General features: G+C 62.2%; 1 protein-coding gene across 1 annotated transcript in view; it reads right to left on the bottom strand.

The window, feature by feature from the left end:
• Positions 1-17,609, bottom strand: part of PPL (periplakin) — a 36,668-nt gene that overhangs the window by 10,991 nt on the left and 8,068 nt on the right. The window contains exons 2-10 of the mRNA XM_037507645.1: positions 7,153-7,252; positions 4,351-4,505; positions 3,729-3,849; positions 3,310-3,435; positions 3,190-3,231; positions 2,086-2,247; positions 1,892-1,999; positions 998-1,093; positions 61-183 (exon numbers count right to left, since the gene is read on the bottom strand). Of these exons, the coding sequence (XP_037363542.1) occupies positions 61-183; positions 998-1,093; positions 1,892-1,999; positions 2,086-2,247; positions 3,190-3,231; positions 3,310-3,435; positions 3,729-3,849; positions 4,351-4,505; positions 7,153-7,252 (1,033 nt within the window). The remainder of the gene's footprint in view (positions 1-60; positions 184-997; positions 1,094-1,891; positions 2,000-2,085; positions 2,248-3,189; positions 3,232-3,309; positions 3,436-3,728; positions 3,850-4,350; positions 4,506-7,152; positions 7,253-17,609) is intronic.

Raw genomic sequence — 17,609 nt, 5'->3', positions numbered from 1 at the left:
TGTGGTCAGCCGCCCGCCTGCCCGGCCGCCCGCCCAGCCCCTGCCGGGCCCAGCACTCACGTCCAGCTCCCGTAGCAGCAGCTCGATCTGGTAGCGGTCCTTGAAGTCGGGGCTGTACTTCTGGTTCAGGTCCGAGTCCACCTTGCGCAGAAGCTCCTGGGCGTCCTTCAGGTCTTGGTGGAACTAGGGGAAGCCAGCGGCCCCGTCACCAACGGGGAACCGCTAGGCCTCGGGAGCTAATCCTCAAGCCCACTCCTGGGGGGCCGGGCCTCCTCTACACTCTGGGGACTCCCCGGCCCAGCTCCCAGGCTACTGTGCGCCCTGCCCGACAGGTTCCCGACCGCCCCACCCCCCCTGTGCTGAGCACACCTGCCGGAACCCCTACTTTCAGTCTATGTCCCAGTACACGTAAGACAGGCCGCCCCACTTTGTTCTAGAAAATTCTCCTGCCCACTTTTCAGTCCTTCAGCTCTCGAACCATTCGCTGTCAGTGGCCCTGTGGGCTGAGCCGTGACCAGGAGCTGGAGCTCCACGTGACGCCCGCGGCCGGCGGGAGAGGCGCCCACCGGCAGCCCGACCGCGAGGGCCAGCGCGGCTCGTGGTGCACACACCAGGAGCCAGCCCAGGGCGCTGGCCACATGCCCCGACGCCACTGCTGGAGCGACCTCGGAAACACGCTCCAGACTGAGGCCAGACGCACGCACATCTGCATCTGGTGCATCCCAGAGTGTAGACCACAGCTGCCAGGCCGGGACGGGGTCAGCGTCTGGGGCGGACTCCTGGGGTGAGCAGTGAGTCCCGGGAAGATGGCAGTGAGGGTTGCACAGCATCGCGTGCCCGAGATGCCGGCTCAGCAACGGCCCCGACGGCAAGTCTCACACTGTGCCTTGGCAAAGGACACCCCCTTGGTACTCACACCCCCTCCCCCCTTCCCTCTGGGGCCCACCCTGACCCGGAGACCCAGACGCTCCAGCCCAGCGCCCCGGCCGGGCGGTACCTGGTGGAAGTCCTCCATGAACTTGAGGTGGCTCTCCTCGCAGATGAGCAGGTTCAGGTACTCCTTCCAGTCCGCGTGCACGGCCTCCATGTGCGCCTGCGGAGAGGGGGCAGCTGGCTGAGGCGCGGGGCCAGGGACACGGGGAGGATGGAGAGGGGGCGGGGGGCCTTCTGGCGTCTGCCTGGGCGAGGTTCCCACAGACGCGGCCAAGTCCTGCCGGGGTGGGGGAGAGGGACCGCCTCGAGGGGCCAACAGGGCCGCCCGGGACAGGCGCTCAGGCCGTGCGCTGCCCGACAGCAGGGGCTGTGTCCGCCCGGACAAAGCAGGGCCTTCAAAAAGCTCACAAGGGCAGAGCGGGAACAACAGCCCCACGCCCCCAAGCTCACGTCCACCTGGAACTCTGAAGTGGCCCTGTTTGGAGGAGGGGCCTGGCCCGCGGACGGCTTGAGGATCTCCGGGCGAGATCGCCGCGAAGCTAGGGTGGGCCCTACGCCCAGCGACGGGGAGGCAAGGCGAGGCCTCGTGAAGACCAGGCCCCGGCCTAGGGACACGGGGGACAGCAGCCGCGCCAGAAGCCAGGAGGCCGGCAAGGAAGGACACCCCCCGCCCCGCAACCAGCATCCCCGAGGGCGCGCGCCTGAATGTAGACCTGGGTGTGGAACTTCGCAGAACTGGAGCGAAAACATTCCCGTCCCTCCAAGCCACCAGGTGTGGTGCTTCATCACGAAGCCCCGGGAAATGCAGACAGACACCACGGGGGCTTCAGAAGGTGGGGGGACCCCCGGGGCAGGTCTCGGCCAAGAAAATGAGAGGCGGGTCCACAGAGCGAGAGGCAGAGGGTGCGCAGGCCCCACCCCGCCCCGAGGCTGCTCGAGGAGTGGCCCTTGGGCGCACCTCGATGGAGTTCCGCCCGGGGTGGTCGGCGGCCAGCAGCTGGTCACCCTCGCTGTGCAGCTTGTTGATTCTCTCCTCCTTGGCCTCCAGGTTCCGGTTGATGAAATTCTGCGGCGGGAGCATGGCGGAGGGGCCTCAGCGCGACCGGCAGCCCCGAACCCTGCCCCCGCCCCTCCCCGGCCCAGCGCTCCCACCTCGTATTGGCGGCGGCGGCTGGGGTAGTCGAGGTTGCGGTCACTCCAGTCATACTGCATGCGGCCCTTGGCCTGCTGGTCCAGCCAGTACAGCTCGTTGGTGCAGCGCTGCATGTAGTCCTGCAGCGAGCTCAGGTGCCGCTGCCGTGCCTGCGACTCCGCCTGTGGGCGGGGTGGGGGCGGGAGGAGACCCCTGAGGCCATCCGCAGTGGGAGTGGGGCCTGCAGGCGGGGTACTGAGGTGCCCACAGAGGGGGGGCTTGCACCGGGCTCTGCCACCTGACGAGCCACCCGACTCTCGGGAACTCTTGCACTCCTGCAGCAGACCTTTATGAAGCACCTACTAAGTACCACACACTGCTGCAGGCACTGGGGTCAAGCACAGGATGACACAAAGCCCTCACAGGACTGACACTTTGTGGCACCTCAGTCTACTCATCTGCAAAACCAGGGCAAGGACAGCACTGAAGTCGCAGGGCCAGACTGGCACAGGGCAGATGGGAGCTCAAGAAGCGCTACGCTGACCTCGGGGCAAAAGGCTAGAGAAACAGCGAGGCTGACAAGGGGTGAGCAGGACGGGCGAAGGGGTGTCTGCGTCTGCCCTGCAAACGGGAACAGGAGTTAACACGGCGGTCGCCCCCATCATGGGCCGGCCGTGCTGCAGGCCTGCCTCAGTCTCCCCAGGACCCGACTTGTGTGACTCCACCTTACGGAGGCGCCAAGGCTAGGGGTGGGTGGAGCCTCCTAAGGGCTACCCTATGCCCCCTCCGCCCCTCGCACTGAGGGGTCTGAAATGCCTGCAAAGAGAAACCATTTCTGCCTCACAGCAGCTCTGAGAAGGAGGCGTTTTCCATAAAGATTCTGGAAATCAATAGGAAACTTTTGCCTATAAAACATGTGGCATCATACATGGCACATAGTAGGTGCTTCAGAGACATGAGACGCTAACTGGAGATGAGGCTGGATCCAGCAGCTCTGTGAGGGTCTTCCAGGAGCGTGGGGCCAACTGGGGTGCCTCTCCGGCAGGGGGTGTACTGTCACTGCACACGCGGCCCGTCCCCCCACGGTGGCTGCCCGGCCCGTCATCCCGTTCCTGGGATCTCACCAGCAGTTTCTGGTACTTGGCCTGGAGTTCGCTGTTCAGCTCCTGTGGACAGAGGCGCTGGGTGAGAGCGGGCGGGGGGCACACCCCTCCGCCCTGGCCCCTCCTCCGCCTGGCGCCCACCTTGCCCCCGTCCTTGGCCAGGTGGGGCCCGATGGCCTTGACCTCGTTGTGGAAGATGTTGTGTTGCTCCACCTGCTGGTCGACCAGCGGCAATTCCGTCCCGAAGCCCTGACTGCTCAGCTTGTCCTGCGGAGACAGCGGGGCCGCGTCTACACGTGTGGCCACCTTTAGTCCCCCAGGCCACACGGCACATGCGGGGACATGGGGGGCCCTTTCCTGGGTCACACATTGTTCCCCGGTGTCCACAGTGGAGACAGGCTGGCCAGGGGGCCAGAGCCGGAGGGGAGACCCGGAGGCCCGAACCCCCACCACTCGGGCTGTGTGACTCTGGGCGAGACGCCGTGCCTCTCTGAGCCTCACGCTTGTCACCTGGCAGAACCTCGGTGCCCGCTGACCCTGGGGGCCAAAGCCCGGCCTACCAGCTTCTCCTCCACCAGCGCCGCCCAGTTGACCTGCGGGTCCACCTCCTTCACCGCCAGGTTGTAGACCTGCTTGTGCTTCCCGCGGAGGTTGGCCACACGCTCCTTCAGCTGACGGATGCTGGGGGAGAGTGACCGGGCAGCGGGCGGGTGTCACAGCCTGCTGCACCCCCAGCAGGGCCTTCTGCACAGTGACCGCCCTCCTCCTGTCCACTGTGCTTCCTCCCTCGACACTCCCCCGGAGTTCAGTGTGCCCAGAACCACGGGAGGCTCCAGAGAAGCTGGGAGGCCCAGTAGGCGGGAGGATGGTGCACGCCAGGGACAAGCCCGTTGAGACCCCTGCCCCCGCTGGGGCGGGCTGGGCTGGGAGGTGTCTCAGGTGCTGATTCACCCACACCCGAGCCCGGCAGGCAGGGAGAGTGCACATGAGGTGAGCAAGCGGGGGGCTGTGGGCGCGCCTGGCAGCACAGGGGATGCCGGGGTCCGTGCCTGCTTCCTGACCGCGGGGGCTGGGCACGTGCCTGCCACCCCTCCTCGATGCCCCCGCTTTGGGTGCCCGAGTGCTGGGGGCCGCAGGCTCCTGCCTGACCCACGCTCCCGAAGGGCCCGGCGCGGGACCTACTCTTCAGCGATCATGTCCCCCTGGGGGTGCTTCATGTGCTTGGCGATGGCCGAGTCCGCCTCCAGCACGTACAGCAGCTTCTCCGAGTCCGACACCCGCTGCAGGGCCACGTCCCGGTGCTCGGGCTGCCGGCCCTCCTGCAGCCGGGCCAGGTCCTGGGGGAGCCCCGGGGAGGGACAGTGAGCGTGTCTCACGGCACCCAGGAGGGAGGGGCCGGCGAGCCCCCAGCCCCCTCGGGAGCCCGCGGCACACCTGGGGCAGCTCTGGGGCAGGCTGTGAGCTGTGACCCCCACCCAGCCCTGTGGGGGGGCAGCCAGAAAGACAAGTCACTCTCACAGGAAGTGATGGCAATTTCCTACCATCGGGTGAGTGGGTGCTTACCAAGGACACACACCAGGGGTGCGGCAATGGCCCCCCTGCGTGGGACACAAGCCGAGAGCAGAGGAGGGAAGGGAGCAGGGTTCTAGATGGGGGAACAGTCTGTGCAAAGGCCCTGAGGCAGGAAAGGGCGAGCCATGGTGGACACCCCTATGCAGCTGGATGGCAGGAGGGAAGAGGAAGTGGGGGTGCCGGCAGGGCCTGTGGGCTCTGGGTGGGGTGAGGGTATGGAATGGCCCAGCAGCTGCTGTGAGCAGGGAGGGCAGTCAGCTGCGGTGACCTGTGGTGCCGGCCGAGCGCCTGGGGTCGGGTGGCTGTGGGGGGCGGTAGCACTTGGGAGGCACAGCCAATAAACTGCCCTTTGGGGGAAGGACCGGGAACTGTGGCCAAGCCAGCAGGAATCTGAACACGGCCTGGTGAGCCATTTAGTCATCTTCCCAGAATCCTGTGGGCATCTGGGGGCCCTGGAAACCCCAGGCCAGCAGGGGACACAGTAGTAAGGGGGCCAGTACCTCCCCTGGCCAAGTCTCAGGAGCCCCATCTCTGCAGACATATAAGAATCATCGGGAACCATGGCCCTCCCACAGCAGGAAAGCAGGGGCCAGGGACGCCTGGCCTGGAAAATCACAAAGCAAGACAAGCAGGACCCAGAGGCCCCGGGGGCGGTGGTGGGGTGGGCCTGGGGCCTACTGAAGCAAACTCACTTTCCATAGCCATGCCTCAGTAGGAGGGCATGGGAACAGAAACCATCCCAGGGCTGACATGTAATGAATCTCACGGTGGGCAGGTGGACGAGGGCGACCTGGCGTCCACGCTGCGGCTCTGCCAGCCTCCCTGCCCGTTTATGATTTGGGAGCCACGCGACAGGTCGCCACGGCACAGCCCCACGTCTGTGAAGTGTCCAGAGCAGGAAATCCAGAGACAGAAAATCAGTGGTGGCCAGGGCTGGGGGCAGGGGTGCGGTGGGGGGCCGCTCAGGGCAGGGGTCAGGGCTGGGGGGGAGGTGGGGGACTGCTCAGGGTGGGTGTCAGGGCTGGGAGGGGTGGGGGGCTGCTCAGAGCCAGGGCGAGGAGAGAGTGGGGTCCACAGCCTGGGACAGCACCTAGTGCCAGGGAGTGGTCACTTGAAACGGCTACGTCATGGGAATCTCACTGTAAAAAACTGGAAAATTCAGGTACTTTGGATGATGAGATGAATAGTGATGCCTTCTAGAGGGAGGGAGGGAGGAGGGAGGTGGGAAAAGAAGAGGAAAAGGTTGCCTGGTCCAGTCTCCACAGCTTGCTTTTTCCAAATTTGTTCATTTGAAGCGAAAGACTGGCGTGAAATGACCGTCCAAACACATGGCCGTTACTCTGGGCAGCTCAAACGAGAGGGTAGACCCTGTCCTCGCTCCCCCGCCCAGGCGTCCAGCAGACACGCCAAAACCCGGCTCGCTGGCGGGCCTCTGCTGGTGGCCCTGGGATGTTAATTTGTTTATTGGTCCTGAAATGTTTGTAAGGAACACATATTACTTTTATTAGGGGAGAAGAAGGGACACACCTCCCGGAGCTGTTTTCATTTAGGAGAGAACGCCAGGGAACATGGGCGGGGGGGTGAAGGGGCCACAAGGGGGCATCCGGAGGAGAGGGCCTTGGCCACTGGGACCCCCACCCTGCAGGTCTCTGTGCTGCCTGTGGACTGGCCCTTGGCTGGGGCCACCCCGGCTGGGCCTGGGGACAGGACTGGGCCGGTCGGGCCTTAAATCTGGGGTGACCTGTCCCTCCTCAGCACCCACTCCTCTGGACCCACCTCCTAACCCCCTCCGGGGCCAGAATGCAGATGAAACAGACACCACCCAGTGAAACTGGAACTTCAGATGAATAATGGACAACTCACATCATAAGTGTATCCCAAATAGTACATGAGATATACTTACACACACACACACACACACACACACACACACACACACACACGTTTAAATTTGTTTTCTAAAATTCACATTTAGCTGGATCTCCCGTTCTCCTTGCCAAATCTGGCGACCACACCTCCAGGATGTTTCTGGGCAGTTCAGTCACGGCCCATCACACAGGGCCTCCCTAACCTCAGTTTCTCCAGCCATAAAGAGGCATAAACTCAACTGCACGGACTTGGGGCGGCTCCAAAGAGCAGATGACCATCCCAGCAGCTGGCGGGTGTGAGCACAGCTGAGTCCTCAGACAACCTATGGACTCAGGGCCATTTTATCCCCATGTTACAGAGGAGGAAACTGAGGCACAGAAGGGAACGTGGTCTGCTCACTCTCTTCTCTGAACGAGGAGCATGACAGCATGGCACACTCTCCAGACGTGCCACATGTCCCCAGGGGCAGGACCGCCCCAGGGCCTAGAAGTGGATGCTGGGCTCCTGAGCAGGGGCGGGCTGGGGGGGGGCCTGTGCACTCACACTCTGCATCTTGGCCTCCGTGTCCACGATGTTCTTCTCCACCTGGTCGGCATTCTTCTGCAGCTGCTCGATCAGCTCCGACAGTTCCTTGTTAGAGATGCTGTGGGCAGAGGGGCAGGTGGGTAGGGGCCTGGGGAGGGCTGTGTCCCCACAGCGCCGCCGCCCCAGAGCCGCCCTGCTTGCCTTGGAGGGGCATCGCTGTCCCGGGTCAGCCCCCGCAGGCCGTTCACCCTGGTGCTTCCGTTTTCCCATGACAGCAGAGCCCTGACTCTGATCTTTTTGTTTTGTTTGAGATCTAATTCACATACCATCAAAGGCAATTTTTTTTTGAAGATTTCTTTATTTTTATACAAGAGCTGGGGTACAGGACAGATGTGCGGGAGGGTGAGAGGATTCACCAGAGACAGAGTGGGGAACAGAACAGGCAGACTGACAAAATACACTGCTGAGGGGAGCAGCGGGTGAGATGGGAGAGGTCTGCTTCACCATGTGGGAATCTCCCTGGCTGGCCGGGAATCGAACCCACACTACAGAGGCTGCGGACAGCTTCACAGTGCTGCGCTCAACCTGCTGCGCCACCAGGGAAGCCCCAAAGGCACCTTTTTAAAGCACCTACGCTGGTGGTTTTGGCATCTTCACATGGTTGTATGACCATCACCACCATCTACTTCCACGGGTTTGACAATCCCCCCAGCACACACACATCCCCATCACCCCGCCCCACCCCACGACACTGGTTTGCCTCTGTCTCTCGATTGGCCGATTCTGGATGTTTCTGATGAAGGGGAACGCACACCATGTGGCCTTTCGTGTCTGGGTCTGTCACTGAGCAGATTCGCCCAGGTTGCGGCGTGGGCCAGGGCTCAGTCCTCTTTACGGCTGAGTAATATTCCACACGTGTCAGCTGATGGCCAGCTGGCGCCTGCAGTCCCCTCTGTCCAAACCTGATCCTTTGTTCCCATCCTCCCACTGCTTATTTAATAAGTTGGGGACTTGCTCTTCCCACTGAAAACAGGAAGCCAGAGGCCCACGGAGAGGAAACCGCCAAGGTAAGTCCCACGGGATAAACCTTCAGCCACGGGCTCTCACTGGGAGCATGGGGCCCACATACCGCAGGACCTGCCCGCCGGCCCTGGCCCGTCAGAGCCGACGCGTCAGCGCCAGGCCGAGACCTTCCCTGGGACACTCTTGGAGCCACTGCGAGATGGATCAGTTGGTTTTCCCGCCCAGTGCGCCTGTGCTCTCTCCACTCACCTGTCTGCCCCCAAATCATATCACAGACGGCTCTGTGGAACACGATCGTGAGAGAGGCCATGGCCCTGGACCCTGCTGGGGTCCCAGGAAGCCTGGCCCAGGACGGACACCCCAAAAGGAAGGCTTCATCCGAGAGGCAGCTGGGAGAACCCACTTGTCATCAGCTCCAAGCGGGTGAAAGCTCTGAGAAGTCCCTGAGCAGAGGGTCTGCAAGGAGGGGTGGGCTTAGAGAGCTGTGGGTTGTGGGCCACCCTTGCTGCCCCCGACCCTGGGTCCTCTACCTCAGGGCTGGGAAGACCTTCCTTCCTAGCCCCTCAGCCCCGCCCAGCCACAGACCCTCAGCCGGGCTGCTGCGCCCAGACATGGTGAGTCTCAACTCAAACACTTAACCCATGACTGCTCGGGCTGTGGTCAGGAACCCGCAGGGGGGCCTAGGTGGGGCCTCTGTCCCTCCTGGCCAGCCCAGCCCCACCTCAGGGTGTGGGGCCAGCTCCCCAACCAGTCCCATCGCAGGTTGGGGCAGGTGCGAGGAAAGCCTCTGGACCCCACCTGGCCGGGCCATGATTCCAGCAGCAGGAAGCCCAGCGCCCAGGGGCGGGGTGGACGGGGGCGGCCAGCCCAGGGACCTGGCTGCACACGGAGAGTGGGGCAGTGAGGGTTCAGGTCCTGCTGGGCCCTTTACTGCTCGGACAACCTCAGGCAAGCGTCCTACCCCACAGCCTCCATTTCGCTATCAGTCAGCAGGGAGGTGATCACCAGGCGTCACGGTCCTCGGGGCTCATGCACGCTTCCCCAGACCTCAGACACCGTCCCAGGCAGCCCCTCCATAGCGCCCGCCCCTGGAGTCCCTGGGAGGTTTGCACCCCCCTTTGCAGGGGAGAAAACCGCGGGTGGAGAGGAGAGGGTGCTGGCCCCGGGTCACACAGCTCGAGAGTGCGGCCAGTGTCCTCCCCTCGGCTGTCATGCTCCAGAGACCACACCAGCGAGCCCCAGGCCGAGCGACTCGGGGGGCTGGGCGGCGCACGTGCCGACACACACGTCACCTGGAGAGTGAGCTCATGCGTGCTGGGTGCCAGGCTCCCCGCCCCTGCCATAATCCCCATCACCACCCTGGGAGGTAGGCGTGGGCCATGAGTGATCCTTATCAGGCCTGCTTCATAGATGTGGAAACGGAACCAGAGAGGTCCAGGAACACCCCAAAGCCACGCAGCAATCACGTGTCAGAGGCAGAATTCCAATCCAGGCAGGCCCCAGATGCCAGGCCATTAACAGACAGCCCTGAGCAGCTCCCGGCACAGAGGCGGCGTGAAACAGGTGGGGTTTAAATGCCAAGTGCCCAAAACCACAGCGCTGCCCTCCCTGCTAGGACGGCCACACTCAATGGGCAGGAACAAGTGTTGGTGAGACACGGAGAAACGTACCCTCCAGCACAGCTGTGGGCCCCTCGCGGTCCCGCAGGCCCCAGGAAGCCCAACCACCCAGCCGCCCTACGACCCAGCATCTTCCGAAGAGGCCCAGGCCCCATGGAGGCCTGCACACAGACACCCACAGAGGACCGTTTACAGCAGCTGAAGGGGGGCTGAGACCTTCCCTGGGACACCTTCCCTTGTCTGAGACCTTCCCACAGAGGGACGGATAGACAGATGGTGGCAAATGTGGTCCAGTAACAGGAGGGAACTCAGCCCAGCCGGGGCGGGGGCACAAGGAGCTGGCTCCTGCTATGACCCAGGGGCACCCTGAAACCACCCAGTCACGGTGCATGAGTCCATGTCCACGAAACACGCAGGCCAGGCTTGGGGCTAAGCAAGTCGCATACAGATTAGCTCATTTAACCCCCCACCCCAGAAGTAGCACTGTTCTCCCCAATTTACAGATGGGGAAACTGAGGCACAGAGCAGTGAGCTAACCTGGCCACTGCGGAAACCAGGGCAGGCCTGGGATGTGGACCCAGGTTTCTGGACACTTTCCCCTTTGGGGCTGGAGTCCCGAGTGAGAGGCCCCAAAGGGTCCTGCCTTGCTCCTGCCTCTGGCTGCCCAGGGAGCCGAGACATATCCCTGAGAGCCGCAGGGCCCCGGTCAGGAGGCCAGAAATTCGGGCAGATAGGGTGCCTGGGGAGGGGGCACAAGGCCTGAGGGCCGGCACTGGCCAGGCCAGTCTGGTTGTCCAGCCACTAATAAGCCACAAGGGGCAGCCGTGGCCGTCAGTCACGCAGATGGCAGCCAAGATGCAGCCTCTCCCCACCATCCTCACCCCACCCCGCGCGCCCATGGACACAACAATCCCCCCCAGCCTGCGGGGGACACCCGAGGTACAGGCCTGCCTCCCCGTCCCTGCTTAGGGGCTCGGCGACGTGGCGCTGTGGCAGTGGCCGTGGGCCCTAGAGTCTCGCCCGCTGCCAGCCTCCTCATAGTGCAGATGGGCAAGCTTACCCGGGGCAGCGGAGCCTGGAGCCAGATGGGGTCCACGCCCCCTCCCCGGCCGTGCACCCCTGAGAAGCAGCTCTTCAGGCCTTGGCTCCCGCCTCTGTAAAGGTGGCACCCCTGTACCCAGGTGAGCAAGGGCGGGGCGGGCGCTGCCAGAGACACTGAGTCGAGTCTCAAGGACCACTCCGGGGCCTCAGAGCAGCGTCTGGGGACCCGAAAGCAGGGAGCGAGCATGTCAGCTCGCAGGGGTGTCCCCGCTGTTTGGCCAGCACCGAACGCCTGGCACCGGCTGGCCCAGCACACGCCCACGAGGGAGCATGGTCACCCAGGGCCTCGCAGGCCCCACGTGGCGGCAGGGACGCTCTGCACGCTCGTTCTTCGTGCTTCCTCTGGGGTTGCCAGCACAACAGAACACTGCTCCCCGAACTGAGCTGGGGTTCTGCCTGCAGACCCCTTTCTCTCGCTGGGCCCTGCAGAGAGCTTCCTTCTAACAGGTAGTAAACTGACCATGGGGAGGACAGCAGGGCTCGTGTTGAGGGGCCCATCAACATCAGGAGGTTGGGGAGCCCCTGGCTCCTGAGGACACCAGGTCATTCTCGGAATCCTTCCTGGAAACACCCCCCCACCGGGGGGCGGGGGCCAGCAGACAGCATGAGGAGCCACCCCCCCAAGTACCTGCTGCTCCAAGGGTGTCGGGGTACACAGACACGCCCCAGGAGTGTCAGCTGGAAGAGACTCTGTGCAAAGTGGGGCCCTGGTCAGAAGAGGGCATTTGGGGGGCGGGGACCAGGGAGAGCGACATGCTTGCAGTGTGTTAAAAGAGTTTCTTAGAAGAAATTCTAGAGACTTGAGGGTTTTCTGGCAAATCCTGGTAGGAGCAGAGCTTTCCCCCAGTGAACAGCACCCGGCACGCCTGCCATGGACAGGCATGGAGGAATTGGGGTGCCCCGGGCGAGACCCTGGCGGGTCAGCCAACGGGGACTCCAGACTCAACTCCTCCCAGACACGACCCCCAGCCCAGCCCAGGCTACAGTCAGGGGTCACGGGTGTCTCACAAGCCAGGAGGGGGTCACAACCAGCAAATTGGGGCTATTTTGCCAGAGAAACGACCCTGTTTTCTTCCCCTGAGGAAGAGAAGGGATCTGGCATGCGTTCGGGGGGCCCAGTCCACCCCAGGCATCACAGGAGTCCTGTGTACTTGGCCTGGTCTGTGTCTGAGGCTCCTGGTGCGAGGAAGGGAAATTGGGGTACAGGCCGGCCTGGGCTGCCTGGTGCTCTGAGGACACGGGGGACACCCAAGGCTTCCTGTCTGAGCCTGCAGGCGCCAGCCCAGAACAGGTGCCTCTTTGTGTCCAGGGCATGCTGAGAGCGCTGGAGCCGAGGGGACAGGGCCCAGGAGCCTCTAACGGCATCAGGTACCCCACTCTGTCACCAGCAGTGAGAAACCCAATACCCAGGGCCTGGCCGCCTTGCAGGTGGCCACTCGCAGCTGCAGAGGGGGGAGCGGAGATCCAAGCCCCGGGCCGCGTGATGCCCGCGTGTGGCCCAGGACAGCCCATGAGCCAGTTGGAGAAGCTGGGACAGAGGTGGCACCGGGTCACCCAGCGACCGCAGATGCTCCGTGTGGGCAAAGACAGTCACTTCAGGGGACCCCTGCCCCACCCCGCAGTCACCTCTTCTGGCTTGTGTTTGCGTGGGCCCCCTGACCCTTTACCATCTTTTGAGGGGCAGAACTGCCGGGAGGCTGACCGACTGAAGGCAGGGGCCCGGATTCCTTAGCCTCTATGAGACTCAATTTCCCCATCTGGAAACGGGGGTCCTGGTGCAGGCTGGGGAAGGGGTTATTTGAAAGTGTGGACATGGGAGGGATCCCAGGCTCTCTGCTTCCCCCGGGGTCACCCCCAGAGACCTGGGCTCTGACGAGAGGGGCAGCGCAGGCCAGAGTCAGAAGCTGCCAGCACCAGGGAGCTAAACAGGCCCTGGCCGCCCACGCCATTTGCGCTGCTCCCTGAGCAAGTCCAGACGCCATGTCTCGTGGTGTCGCCGCCCGGGGAATTCAGAAGCAAGCTCAGTATTTGGAAATGTCTCCCCACCCCTGGAGGGAGAGCTAGGCCCGCACCAGGCTGGTGAGTCCCCCGGGGCGGCCGGGACCCCAGCCTGGGCCAGCCGCACTGGCTGGAGTTTGGCCTAAGGATGAGCCGGTGGATTTGGGGACTTGAGGGGTACAGGGTGTTTCCACCAGGGTTTCGCTGCTCAAAGAACTCTCCCATGTCCACAGGAAGGAAACCGCAGAGCCGGGGGTGGGGAGGACTGGTCCGCCCGGTTGTTCCAGCCGAACCTGGAGACACAGCAGCCCTGCCTCACCCTCCCCTGCTTCCATCCTCCCTCTGCCTCCGTGGTCTCACCTGGAGCAACGCAATAGCCACCCCAACCGTCTCCCTGCACCCCGACTCTCGCCTCTCCAGCCAGCAGCTGCCCATTTGTCAGAGAGCAACAGCCGGCCACTGCCAGGCCTCACCCGCCCGCTCTCCCGAGTGCTCTCAGCAGAGCTCGCCTCCTGCCACAGCCCCAGCGCCCCAGTCCTACACAGGACGCTTCCTGGGCACGGCCTGGGTAGCCCCAAATGTCCACCTGGACGGCCTTGGGGGTCTTATTCCTGCCTCACCTCCAGCCCACCCTGGTCAAGGCTCAGTCCCCTGCCCATAGTCCAATCACCTCACTTGGCTCAGCCACTCCAAGAGGAGCTGCTCCCCAGCTTCCAGACCCAAGGAGAGACCCAGACCGCCCCCCCACCCCGGACGCCTGAGCAGCCCCCTCCAGCTCTCCTGGTCCAAGTCACAGCACCCTCTTCCCTATCCTGCCTGCAGGGAGGGAAACTGGGTCAGCTGGCACTCTGGGGCTGCCCACGGGTGTAGCCCAGCTATTGCAGCCCAGCTATTCTCTGTGCCTCAGTTTTCCTGTCTGTGAATCAGGAATAAGGATGGATTCCAGGGCCTAGGGAGGTCACCAGGGGTGGCCTAGTGGTTGAGTCTCAGCACTATCACTGCTGTGGCCTGAGTTCGCTCTCTGGCCAGGGAGCTACCACATGGCGCAGCAGACCTCTCCTGTCTCCCCGCTGCTCCCCTCAGCAGTGGATTTCAGTGGATCTGCCTGTTCTGCTCCTCACTCTGTCTCTGGTGAATCCTCTCACCACCCCCCGCTCCGCCCCACCACCTTTGGCCGACACCCCAGTTCCTCTATGCAAAAATAAAATAAATAAAACCTTTAATAAAATTTAAAAAAATGGATAGATTCCATCCCAGAGGGTTGAGATAGTTTAAGGTGACCCCGCGCCGTTCTCTGGGTGAGGCGGCCACGGGCGCAGGCTGGGGTCACTGCACCTTTGTCACTGCTGACAGGCGTGTCCGCGGCCACCGGCACAGAGCTGGGCCCAGCGACAGCAGAGGCAGTGGGAGCTGTTTCCTCGCCCACACCGGGGGCGGCACCTGCTCTGAGCAGAGACATCGCTGCTCCGTGGGGTGGCCGCCCCCGAGGGATGGCCCTGGGTTCCTGGCCGCACTGTCCACACCTAAGCCTGGGCTGTGGTTGTAGCCAGAATCCTTCTAGTAACCATGGTTGAAAAAGTCAACACAGCCAGTGAACTTGACCTTTTATATTTTCTTAACCCGAGGCGCCTCAAGTGTATTTTCACGGCTCTGCCACAGCGCTCTCGACGAGAGTTGGCACTCGTGCCCCAAGCCTCGTCCCTGAAGCCAGAGACCTCGTCCACGGTGCACCCCTGTTCACTCCAAGCATAGCTCAGGGGCAGTGTCAGGAATGGGGTGATGCCGGGCGAGGTGATTCTGGGCCCCGGGATGTCTGGTTCTGAGCTGGCAGTGGCCCGGCCCCTCGGGCCTGCATCATGAGGCAGACACTGGGGTGCCGGCCACCTGTCTGCTCGCTTGGCGCCCGGGACTCTTAATCAACGGTCACTCCCTCACTCCCGGCCACCATCCCCAGACACGCAGGCTGCCAGACGCCCGCCCCAGGCCTGTCTACGGGCCCCAGTTATGCCCAACAGCGCAGGTGTCTGGGCGTGAGGTACCTTCCCCACACCTCAGAGCTGAGTACCCCTGTCCCCAGCGCAGGACACTCGCTGACTCCCCAGCCCTCCCTCCTTCCAAGCTGACCCCAACCTGACATCCTGGGGAACAGTCAGCCCCCAGTGACCCCCCAGTGCGCCCTGCCTGCCAGGACAGGGGACTGTCCCCTGTCGGCCACACACAGAGATGAAAATTGGGGACACGGGGCATGTCTGGTGGGGACGGCCTGTCCCATGTGGCCAGGGCTCCCTTGCCCCAGGCCTGAGTCAGTGCTCATGATCCGTCCCCAATCACGTCTGCTGTGCTTCCTTTTTGGGGTAAATTCTGTCTCAGCGGGTGCACAGGGGTGGGGGGAACATTCGCTTTGGAATGTCTGGAACGCACAGCAGTGCACACCTCTCCTGCAAGCAGCCTCACCCCTCCCAGAGCCCAAGAGGGCCTGCTTCCTGCTGGCCCTGCCCAGCCTCTGCCAGTCAGCCAGGCCTCCCAGGCTCCGGTGACCCAGACCCGGGGGCAGGTGGGCCTAGTCTTCACTTTCTTTCAACGCAGGCAGAGAAGCAAAGGCTCACTGCTCTGAAGGGCAGGCTGTTGGCGCCTGGCGCAGGGCACACATAGCAGGCACCCAAGATGACGGCCAGAGACAGCCAGACGGGAACTTTTAGCACCAAGAGCACCTGCCCCGGGGCCCACCTGGCCGCCAGCCTACTCAGGCCTCGAACTGGGACTCTCACAGCCCTGGAGGGGGCAGCCTTCAAGCCAGTGGGGGCTTCACTTAATCCCGCTTATTAGGCTGTAGACTTGGGCAAGAAGAATGTATTCATTTGGGGGGCCCTCCTGTGACCCTGATGCCAGGTCTTGTGTAGGCTGGGGGCTCAGCAAGTAGGTCCAGAATCAAGCAGATGTACTGTAGCTCATCCACAGCTCCTATCTCCCCATTTTCCAGATGAAGACAACTGAGGCTCAGAGGGGTTAAGAAACCTGCCTGAGGTCACACAACTGGAAAGTGGCAGTGTCCATGTTTGACCCCAAGCAGCGAGCCACAGAGTCACCTCCTCAGAACAAGGAGGACGTCAACACCAAACTACGTGACCAGGAGACATCGGGGAGATGGGCGCCATAGCCAGGGTGCACAGTGCTGTGTATCTCATTGGCATCTCTGTCGGGACAATTAATCCCAGTGCTGGGTAACAACCAGTGGGGGTGCCTGAGGCTGAGTCATCAAGCTGACACATCACCATGAGGGACTCCCACCCTGTCCTGATGAACAAGCCTCTGGCAGGGAAGGAACTGGCACGGAGCAAACACCCCGGGCTGCGCCCTTGGGGGTGCCTGACACCTGCTCCCTCCGCCCTGTCCACTGTCCCCACTCTCACAGCAGATACCTCGGGGTGGGGCAGGGGCGCCAGGCCAGGGGCAGGATAGTATCTGCCCCGGTACTGCTGCCACACCAGGTGCTCTCCTAGATTTTCAGCATTTTTATTTTTATTTATTTATTTTTTAAAAAAGATTTATTTATTTATTTATTTATTTATCTATCTATCTATTTATTTATTTATTTATTTATACAAGCACTGGGTATAGTCAGAAGCGCGGGAGGGTGAGAGGATTCACCAGAGCCAGAGCGGGGAGCAGAGCAGGCAGAAGGACCGAAGTACACAGCTGAGGGGAGCAGCGAGCACGGCAGGAGAGGTCTGCACACCATGTGGGACCCTCGCCGGTGGCCGGGGATTGAACCGGCACTGCAGAGGCTGCAGGCAGCTTTGCAGCCCAGCACTCAACCACTGCGCCACCAGGAGAGGCCCGATTTTCAGCATTTTTAGATAGTCAATGAATTGTTGAATCAATTTTCATCTCCATCCCCGCACCTGGTCTCTCTGCCCTCTTGCAGGCCCGGGGACAGGCCACCTCCATGAACAGGCCCTGGAGACAGCAGTAGTCCATGTGCTATAAATCATCCGCTCAATTCAACACTTACTGAGCCCCAAGACTATGCAAGACCTGGAATCAAGGGGTACAGGAGGCCCCCCCAAGAGATGAGTAAGTCCTTGTTGTCCCAATGTTTATAGCCTAATAGGCAGGATTAAGGGAAGCAGCCAAATAACTATAATTAGAAGGAATGGCCCGTCTGGGTAAGGGATTTTCATCCACTCTGACCCAGTCGGCCTTCTAACTTGTGAAACTACAGCCCAGTTCCAGGAGATGCAGGAAAAGAGCAAAATGAGGGGCGGAAAAAGGGAACGCATAATAGAACGCATAATGCATAAGAAATACCAAACAATAAAGGGGGGTGGGCCCAAGCACATCAATCATTACAATAAACGCGAATGAGTTAAACTTGGCTGCTGAAAGATAAGACTCTCGGGTGAGAATACGCCAGGCGCCCCTAATGGCGGGGTGCGCGCCGCAAAGTGTGTGGTGAGGTGTTTCATTGCTCTGTGAACACCCCAGAGTGTAACCGCACAACCGATGGCTCAGCACACTTCACACCTGGGCTCAGCTCACTTCACACCTGGGCTCCACGCAGGGCCTGGCCTGCACCAGGGACATGGGGCATGTCTCTCCATCTGTCTCCACTTGGGACCTTCCTGCTTGCTCCCCACCCTTGACCAAACGCCATCACATGGTGCAGAACTGCACAAAACCAAACGAAGCCAATTCTAGGCCATTTGTAAGACACACCCCTGCGCTGCAGCAGGA

This window comes from Talpa occidentalis, unplaced genomic scaffold (assembly GCF_014898055.3).
Source record: "Talpa occidentalis isolate TD23 unplaced genomic scaffold, MPIMG_talOcc4v2.1 talOcc4.12, whole genome shotgun sequence".
NCBI classification, from domain to species: Eukaryota; Metazoa; Chordata; class Mammalia; order Eulipotyphla; family Talpidae; genus Talpa; species Talpa occidentalis.
Note: the sequence above shows the minus strand (reverse complement) of the source record. Positions and strands in the feature narration are given on the sequence as shown.